Genomic DNA, 10,299 nt, shown 5'->3' with positions numbered 1-10,299 from the left:
AACCTCTATAAACTACAACAACAGTTACACGCTGACCTCTATAAACTACAACAACAGTTGCACGCTGACCTCTATAAACTACAACAACAGTTGCGCGCTAACCTCTATAAACTACAACAACAGTTGCACGCTGACCTCTATAAACTACAACAATAGTTGCACGCTGACCTCTATAAACTACGACAACAGTTGCACGCTGACCTCTATAAACTACAACAACAGTTGCACGCTGACCTCTATAAACTACAACAATAGTTGCACGCTGACCTCTATAAACTACAACAACAGTTGCACGCTGACCTCTATAAACTACAACAACAGTTGCACGCTGACCTCTATAAACTACGACAATAGTTGCACGCTGACCTCTATAAACTACGACAACAGTTATTATTTATAATAACTTGAGATTTGGGAGGAAGTTTGTTACTAGGGATTCTCTTCTTAGGTTTTTAAAAATAAAAATTAATAGTAAAAACAAAAATTGAAAACAAAATATTTCATGTGCATTTATATGTGCGCGCGTGTATTTGTGTGCTATGGTTAAAAAAGTAACCGTGCCAATTATAATGATTACTTGTAAAAATATTCCGTTAAACCGGTTAGCCCAGTGTCAGGATATAGGAGAAAACTTAGTCTCACTAGATAGGAGAGAATTTAGTTTCAGTACATAGAAGAGTTCCTAGTTTCAGTGAGTAGCTACACAGACCACTCCTGAAAGATTCTTTAATATAGAGTGCTCCAGCGTACTAACAATGTCACTGAATAGTAAAATATTCGCTACCAAGCAAATAGCATATTACAAAGCAAACATGTCTGGGCCATAATGTGTATAAACAGTTTGTATAAACATTGTGTATACTAATACATTTAACCTAGTTATTCCACACGGGTGACATACCCAGATTTGGCAAATGTACTCGCATACACATATAAGATTTGTGTGTAATTGTATGCACTGATACTGTGCTACTTGTACAAGGATATCAAAATGTTTATACATATAAGAAATGGTGCTGAATTTGTTATTTTCACTGTCTTCATCATCTTTAAGGATTAATTATATACAAAAATCCTAGGAAATTTCTTTGTTGAACATAATTTTATTGAATAGTGAAAAAGTCTCATGTCTGGTATATTGTTGTGTGAGCTTTTAGACAGGTTTCACTCTGGCTCATTTCTACCAGATGCTAATAAATTATTTTGCTTTTTTAGTTAATTTCTGGCATCTGAATAGAATAAAGAAACATCAGATAAATCGTGCTATTCATAACAAAGATTAAAGTGAATAGAATAAAGAAACATCAGATAAATCATGCTGTTCATAACAAAGATTGAAGTGAATAGAATAAAGAAACATCAGATAAATCGTGCTATTCATAACAAAGATTAAAGTGAATAGAATAAAGAAACATGAGATAAATCATGCTATTCATAACAAAGATTAAAGTGAATAGAATAAAGAAACATGAGATAAATCATGCTATTCATAACAAAGATTAAAGTGAATAGAATAAAGAAACATGAGATAAATCGTGCTATTCATAACAAAGATTAAAGTGAATAGAATATAGAAACATCAGATAAATCATGCTATTCATAACAAAGATTAAAGTGAATAGAATAAAGAAACATGAGATAAATCATGCTATTCATAACAAAGATTAAAGTGAATAGAATATAGAAACATCAGATAAATCATGCTATTCATAACAAAGATTAAAGTGAATAGAATAAAGAAACATGAGATAAATCATGCTATTCATAACAAAGATTAAAGTCAATAGAATAAAGAAACATCAGATAAATCATGCTATTCATAACAAAGATTAAAGTCAATAGAATATAGAAACATCAGATAAATCATGCTATTCATAACAAAGATTAAAGTGAATAGAATAAAGAAACATCAGATAAATCATGCTATTCATAACAAAGATTAAAGTGAATAGAATAAAGAAACATCAGATAAATCATGCTATTCATAACAAAGATTAAAGTGAATAGAATAAAGAAACATCAGATAAATCATGCTATTCATAACAAAGATTAAAGTGAATAGAATAAAGAAACATCAGATAAATCATGCTATTCATAACAAAGATTAAAGTCAATAGAATAAAGAAACATCAGATAAATCATGCTATTCATAACAAAGATTAAAGTGAATAGAATATAGAAACATCAGATAAATCATGCTATTCATAACAAAGATTAAAGTGAATAGAATAAAGAAACATGAGATAAATCATGCTATTCATAACAAAGATTAAAGTGAATAGAATAAAGAAACATCAGATAAATCATGCTATTCATAACAAAGATTAAAGTTAATAGAATAAAGAAACATCAGATAAATCATGCTATTCATAACAAAGATTAAAGTGAATAGAATAAAGAAACATCAGATAAATCATGCTATTCATAACAAAGATTAAAGTGAATAGAATAAAGAAACATGAGATAAATCATGCTATTCATAACAAAGATTAAAGTGAATAGAATATAGAAACATCAGATAAATCATGCTATTCATAACAAAGATTAAAGTGAATAGAATATAGAAACATCAGATAAATCATGCTATTCATAACAAAGATTAAAGTGAATAGAATAAAGAAACATCAGATAAATCATGCTATTCATAACAAAGATTAAAGTGAATAGAATATAGAAACATCAGATAAATCATGCTATTCATAACAAAGATTAAAGTGAATAGAATAAAGAAACATGAGATAAATCATGCTATTCATAACAAAGATTAAAGTGAATAGAATAAAGAAACATCAGATAAATCATGCTGTTCATAACAAAGATTAAAGTGAATAGAATATAGAAACATGAGATAAATCATGCTATTCATAACAAAGATTAAAGCTGCATAAAGATGTTGGCTGCTATGCAAGAGGCAAATATTCTTCATTTCGTTCATTTAGATAGGGCTGACATAGTTTGCTGGGTGACAGTGAGGGCCGCTTGTATATATCAGTTAGTTGAGATATTGGACAAGACATAACGAGCTGTGACGATTAGTTGTGAAACCCAACCACGCTTAGCCTCCTGTTATTAATACTAACTAGAACCTATTAAAAACTTGGTAAAATTGCATCTTGAGTGAGAGAAGTGGGCCCTACCCGACTTTAGCTACATCTTGTTTTAAAATCTTATTACCTGAATAAATCTTATTATCTAGATAAGTCGTATTACCTGAATGAATTTTATTACCTTTGATAAATCTTTATTACCTAAATAAGTGTGATTACCTGGATAAATCTTATTAACTAGATAAGTTTTATTACGTGGTTAAGTCTTATTATTTGGATAAATATTATTAACTAGATAAGTCGTATTACCTGGATAAATCTTATTATCTGGATAAGTCTTATTACTTAGATAAGTTATCATATGGGATGCTGATGGCAAGAGATTTCATGAATAGAAAGTAGTTAATTTACATCATCGATTGTAGAGAATAAGACTTCTGCTGTTGTACTTGCACTAGCCAAGTTCTCCAACAGAGGAGCAGCACTCCCCATGTACAAGGTGCCTGTGAGGATTCCAAAGAAGACCTGTAAAAATGGATCAAAATATGGAGAATAAGAAATGTAATTACTCTTTGACCATGATAGATATCGCTACTTGCTGCAAAGAAGAGCCATATATTTAGTGAAAAACTGTCAGTAAAACTTCTATGGTTATACCAAGAACATTCTTCAGACCTATGCTAAGCTACTCAATGATGACCATGAGTGATAACGGTCTAGAATTTATGGCTGAGTTTATTAAGTTGATGAATGAGAATAATGCATAAATAATAAAAATTTACCAATTAAAAATAGATTAATGTAAACATAAGCATTGATTTTGGCTTAAAACTGGACGCGTTGAATCAGATTAGGGAGCGTAGTTTTTAAAGGTTTACTTGCAACAAATTTCACATTACAGTTATATGGTATCAAAAGGCTCACCATGTCTTACTCTGCTATGTTGTAGATGCAAAATATTGGAAATGTGATTACAAGCTTTTAAAAGCTCAAAAACGAACAATTAATTGCCGCCATCACGAAAACGCCGTAGGTTGGAATCAATTTATTTTTGTGACGTACTCAAATAATTTGGTTATTGTTTTGTCACGTGATGTTATCACATGTATTGAAAGGCCAATAAAAGGTTCATTATAAAACGTCTCGTAGCACTAGTTTATGGCCAACACTTCGGGTTCACAGAAAAGCCTGTATCAAATATAGATGCTCGCTACTTTACAGTTTTTTTTTCGACTTGGTTTAATGGTCTAGTCGTAATCTGATCATGTGACCCATACTTCCTGCCAAACAGCACGATTAATTTCTGCAGCATTTTTCAACTATCACAGGTAACCAACAGGCTCGTCATGTTTATCAGAGAATGATATTAAACTTGAACGAATGTTCACTTTAAGTTTTGAGATATCAGCGCTCAAAGTGACAACATTACAATGATGATGAAATAAACTTGTAAAGACAATAGACTCGGTTTAATTGAATGCGTGAAGTATATTTGTGAAAATATTTTGACGAATGAGGTGGCATGAAAGTGTTGTTCAACTACGTCCCAATTGAGCCGTTTTAGAAAGGGATTCTAATCTAAGGCGTTTTCGTGATGGCGGCCATTAACTGTTCGTTTTTGAGCTTTCAAGAGCTTGTAGTTAAATTTCCACATATTTTGAACCTACAACACAACAGGGTAAGACATGGTGAATCTTTTGATACCAAATAACTGTCATGTGAATTTTGTTGCAAGTAAACCTTTAAGCTCACAGTTGCACTCACTCTTTTTTTAGGATATCGGACTTATTAATTTTGGTTATTTTTTATAGCCTTTGAGAATCAATTTGTTGGTAGTTGATGTGAGTGGCAGTTGATGTGAGTGGCAGTTGATGTGAGTGGCAGTTGATGTGAGCGGCAGTTGATGTGAGTGGCAGTTGATGTGAGTGGCAGTTGATGTGAGTAGTTGATGTGAGTGGCAGTTGATGTGAGTGGCAGTTGATGTGAGTGGCAGTCAAGGTGAGTAGTTGATGTGAGTGGTAGTTGATGTGAGTGGCAGTTGATGTGAGTAGTTGATGTGAGTGGCAGTTGATGTGAGTGGCAGTTGATGTGAGTGGCAGTTGATGTGAGTAGTTGATGTGAGTGGCAGTTGATGTGAGTGGCAGTTGATGTGAGTGGCAGTTGATGTGAGTAGTTGATGTGAGTGGCAGTTGATGTGAGTAGTTGATGTGAGTGGTAGTTGGTGTGAGTGGCAGTTGATGTGAGTAGTTGATGTGAGTGGCAGTTGATGTGAGTGGCAGTTGATGTGAGTGGCAGTTGATGTGAGTGGCAGTTGTTGTGAGTAGTTGATGTGAGTGTTTGAATCTAACAAAGATAAAACTAAACACTTGTAATTAATTGAAATAAAAATTATTTCAATTAATCGCGTAACAACTGGTTGGTTGTTATTTGAATAATTTTTAAATCGTCATGTAATGGAGCACTTTGGCAATGTGTACTTTGGCAAGCACGGCGTAATTTGTAAAATAATATGCTTTGCGAAATTTGCTGTAATAGAAGGACAAAAACATTACCTTCAATATAATACCAGGAGCCATACACTCCTCCCTAACGAGCTTGCCTCCGTACCACAAAGCGAGCGCAGTTAGGCAAAATCCAGCAAATGAGATGATACTCGCTAACACACATTGAGCTGCTGCCTTCTTTGATCTGTCTTTCTGTACACCATTCAACTCTGCTGACAACCTTGTAAACAACAAGAACGCTAAGGCCGTGTCTGTTTCCAAGGCTGCTTGTAAACTGTCACCATAACACTGATAGAATCAATAAGATCGGTGGCCATGACAGCATTTGCAGCGAGGGTGATGTTGTTGGTTAGGTCATGAGGTTATAAGGTCAAGAGATTATGGAGTTGGAGTAATGATACATACAGAGTAATGACATCAATTGCAGTCATAGTTATAGAATACTGACAACACCAGAGTCATAGTTATGGAATACTGACAACACCAGCTTATGAAATAAGACTCTTCTCTAGAAAGTAGACAGCGCTGATCATAGAAACTATTCACTTTGTAGAATTCCAATAGTGTGTCTCTCACAGTTGCACTAAAGTTTCAAGTATTTATATGATGATCAGGATACATGCTGGTACATAAAAACCTTGTCATAAAGGCTTAATTGTCCAGCGGTATACATCTGCTTTCAAAATGTGTTAGAGAATATTCAGCCTCAGATGTCTGTTGGGGTTTAATGCTTATTAAGTCTGATAACTAACTGTTCATCCTTTGGGGGCAGCCCTTTCTAATCAACAAAGTAGTAGCCACATTAATCATAATTTTTGGATGCATCAGGTAGAAGATAACTCCACATTTATAGCCCTTAATAGACTTCACATATTGCACATCATGTACCATCAGACAATGAAAAGCATATTAATACAAACTTTAGAGCGATGAGGCCAGAGTACCTAAAAGCACTCTTACTACTAAGAGAGCTCTAAGGCAACTTTCCTTTCTTACCATATGATTAAATCGAGAAGAAGTTCCAAAAATGAAAACTCCTGTTACAGTCATACTTGGACTTACGAGCTTAATGCGTTCCGAGACTGAGCTCGTATGTCAATTTACTCGCATGTTGGTGCAATTTGTTTATATATAGAACAATTAAATATATATTGATTGGTCTCCATACTCAAAAAAATGCAAATAAAACACTCAAAACAAGATATTGTAAAAGAAAGAACATGTTGGTTATTGTCCTAACTTAACTTACCACATGCTTTCAAAAAACAACAAATAAAAAATAATGCAAGGAAATGTGATTAATTAAAATGTAAAATTAAATACATACAATCGCGGCTAACGCTAGCATTTGCCAAAGAGGGAGATATGAGTACTACATTACTTTACTACTACTTACCTTCATTACTACAGCTGACTTTGATAAATTTGGATTTTATCAAAGTCTTAAAAGACAAACTTAAAAGCAAACCTAAAAGCAAACTTTCATTTTTAACTTAACGGAATTGAAATTTCTTCGGCGTTCGTAGTTTGAAGTTTCTCGCTGGTTAGCTAATTTTTCCTTTGTTTCGCTTTCACGACTAGCCGGCCGTTGTAAGATAAATCTAAGGTATCTAAGGACATTTGCTTTTTTCGCCCTTTCAACATGTTGCTAAAAGGACAAACACAGGTGTCGTCACGAAGGGTTAATGCACGACCACTAGCCAACTTGTCCAAATGTCTATTTTTATAGTTTTGATAGATAACGCCGGCCTTTTCACATAGCGTCGTTTCAGTTACGCTGTAACCGGCCAATTGTTTAGGTATCTTTTATCCCATGCCTGAGCAGTCTCTCCATCAGGGATTGGTAAGATCGCTGTGCTGTTTAAAAACTATGGTTAGTCCTTTTGCGAATTAAATGCCCTGAATATAATCCTTCTGTTTGATAATTGTGAATGTATTTCTGTCATATTGCTGAGCTAGCTCAATCACGCATACACATTTCGCATATTTTTCAATAATTTTCCGTTTAATATCAATTTTTATCATTTGCTTTTTCTTTGCATTATCTTTCATTTTACTGGCAAACTTTCGGTCTACCCACAGTACTTTTAATTCACATAAATCTGCACTGAAAATCGCGCATAAAAAACACGGTACAAAAGTATAACCTGAGCAGTTGAAAAATACAGAGTGATGCTGTTCTCATAAAACACCTCCGGCATACTTGGCAATTGACTGGCGTGCTCGTATCTCAAACATGGCTCGTATGTTAGTGCTAAAACTTGCTTAAAAGCTGGCTCATATCTCAAGTTTCTCGTAAGTTGGAGTACTCATAAGTTGAAGTATTACTGTACCTCTGTTCAGCCTTCTGTTCTCCACCAAAAGCAGCGACAGTCTTGATAGAGCTGAATGTCTCCTGTATCACTGCACCTGCCTTTGCAGAAGCTTCAAGTTCTCTTCTTATGCACTTCTTTATATACTACATAGTGTAGAATTGTGTGAAGCTTTTACGAGAGGTCATTGAGCCTCTTCAGTAATATACCAAGAAACGATATACAAGTTAATATTAGTAAAGATAATAGATAAACTCTAACAAAAAACACTTTACATCATATTTTAGCATACCTTATTCTAATGAATGGTCTTTCCAAATCTCTGCATCTTCTTACTTCATCTTTGTTACATGTTTATTTTACATCAATTATAAGTTTTAAAATCTTCCATAGGTTGTGTCTTCATTTTTTACATGACAGTTCCAGATCTTCAACTCATTTTAACCCGCGTGATATGAAAAAACTGCACACAACATCGAACAATTATTTTGAACATACCATTGCCAGCTGCTTTAAATATCTTCCACCTAATACCCGCTCGTGTCAAAAAAATATTTTTTAACACTATTTGTCAAACCATTTATTTTATTTTAGCGGCTTACGGTTGCACTCTTTTGTTTGTTTTTTTGTTTTATGATTATTATAAGGTACAATCTAAAAATAATTTTGGTTTGAAATGAAATTATTGCCGATAAGGTAATATATATATTTTAAGACTTCCTGAGATTGTTCAACGTGGACTGTATTTAGAAGCTATAATTGATATGCAAACATTTTTTAATATTAATTTTAGGAATGATTTGAATCTGAGAAAAAAAACATAGGTTTTATATTTACTAATATAATGTTTATACCTAAATGAATTTGATTTTTCGATATCAGAATTTATTGCAGTAAAGCTTTAGCTTCTGTGACAAACTCACTTTGATTGCGAGCATGAGAACTGCGATGTAAAGCGGGCATGTAGCACTAGTCACCAGACTTAGCCTCCAGCACACAGACATGGCCACCAGAAATCCACTAACCGAAGTGCTCGACCACTGAATGAAGAGAGCCATTTTGTTACCAAATCCATAGTTGAGTTTTTCCACATCCCTGAATCAAATGGATTTTTGTAAAGGGTAACCTTAATTATCTGAATAGATAGCCCTTATGAACAGAATATTATTTGAGAAATAATATCTAGTCTGTACTTTAATATAATGTAATATATTTAAATATAAAATACAGTAATATAATGCATCATAATACAATAGGATTTAGTAGAACGTGATGTTATATAATATAGTATGACATCTTATAAAGTATGTTATATAATATAGTATAACATCTTATAAAGTATGTTATATAATATAGTATAACATCTTATAAAGTATGTTATATAATATAGTATAACATCTTATAAAGTATGTTATATAATATAGTATAGCATCTTATAAAGTATGTTATATAATATAGTATAACATCTTATAAAGTGTGTTACAGTACATTATAATACAACATTATTTTATATTGTAATACTAGAAATTCCCCTGTTATACAGCCCACGACCAAAGTGATATTGGAAAAAAAGGGTACTGCTGGTTGTTGAAAAAGTAGTTACAAAAGGTCAGAATTCTACAAAAGTAGAATTCTTTGGCAGATGTTGTAGGCGAAGCCTACAACATCTACTAAAGAATTCTCTGAATCAGATGACTTGTTGTTATTATTTTGAGTAGTGTGTTGTTGAACATTAGCATTTGATGTTGATGGTTGCTGTGAAGACCTTCTATTTCTCCTCCTCTGTAATAATTGGGAGACACGTCGACGGCCAGTGCGACGACGTGGTGTTCTGAGAAGTTGTATGTCCATGGTAGTTGTCATGTTGTTTTGAAATGAAATTCAAAAGGTCAATTATGCAAAACAAAAGGTTGTATAAAAATCAGACCTAATCTACTACTATCTCAAACCTATGTTTTACAAATATAAAATAAATATTAATTCAAGCTGTAGGCCTAACCTACTGTACGTAATTTAACTAACAACGTCAATAATGAAATATGTTTATTATATCTCTGAAATGCAATATTAAAAGTAAAATGGCAAGCTGCCGTGTAATATACACAGTTTGAAAGTTGTGTTAGAAAGTTGAAAATTGGTTGTGTGGAATGTAGAATGGTTTTGACAGCGATATGTAACAGAAAGCAAGCATTAGCATTAACGCGTCTGGAAGTTTTCTGCAAACTGGAGTAAAATGAAGAAATATTCTTGTCACAAAGGGGCATTGTAGTTCGGGCCTAACTTGTAGATAAGATGTAAAGAAATCTGGCTAATGTTCTAGATAATTTAATGAAACCTTCGGTAATTGGACAAAAAACCAAGGCTAATAAACTGTGTACAACATTTTCGTACCTGTAAATCGGTCTACGCCTCAAATGGTCTACATTAATTAAAGAA

The 10,299-nt window shown here is 33.1% G+C and overlaps 1 protein-coding gene across 1 annotated transcript in view; it reads right to left on the bottom strand.

Annotated features, from left to right (window-relative positions):
• Nucleotides 1–10,299, bottom strand: part of LOC137406935 (multidrug resistance protein 2-like) — a 33,043-nt gene that overhangs the window by 688 nt on the left and 22,056 nt on the right. Inside the window, exons 6-9 of the mRNA XM_068093536.1 lie at nucleotides 8,787–8,958; nucleotides 7,885–8,009; nucleotides 5,600–5,825; nucleotides 3,459–3,572 (exon numbers count right to left, since the gene is read on the bottom strand). Of these exons, the coding sequence (XP_067949637.1) occupies nucleotides 3,459–3,572; nucleotides 5,600–5,825; nucleotides 7,885–8,009; nucleotides 8,787–8,958 (637 nt within the window). The remainder of the gene's footprint in view (nucleotides 1–3,458; nucleotides 3,573–5,599; nucleotides 5,826–7,884; nucleotides 8,010–8,786; nucleotides 8,959–10,299) is intronic.

The sequence above is a fragment of the Watersipora subatra genome, chromosome 10 (genome assembly GCF_963576615.1).
Source record: "Watersipora subatra chromosome 10, tzWatSuba1.1, whole genome shotgun sequence".
Classification (NCBI taxonomy): Eukaryota; Metazoa; Bryozoa; class Gymnolaemata; order Cheilostomatida; family Watersiporidae; genus Watersipora; species Watersipora subatra.
This window is presented reverse-complemented; position numbering and strand designations above follow the sequence as displayed.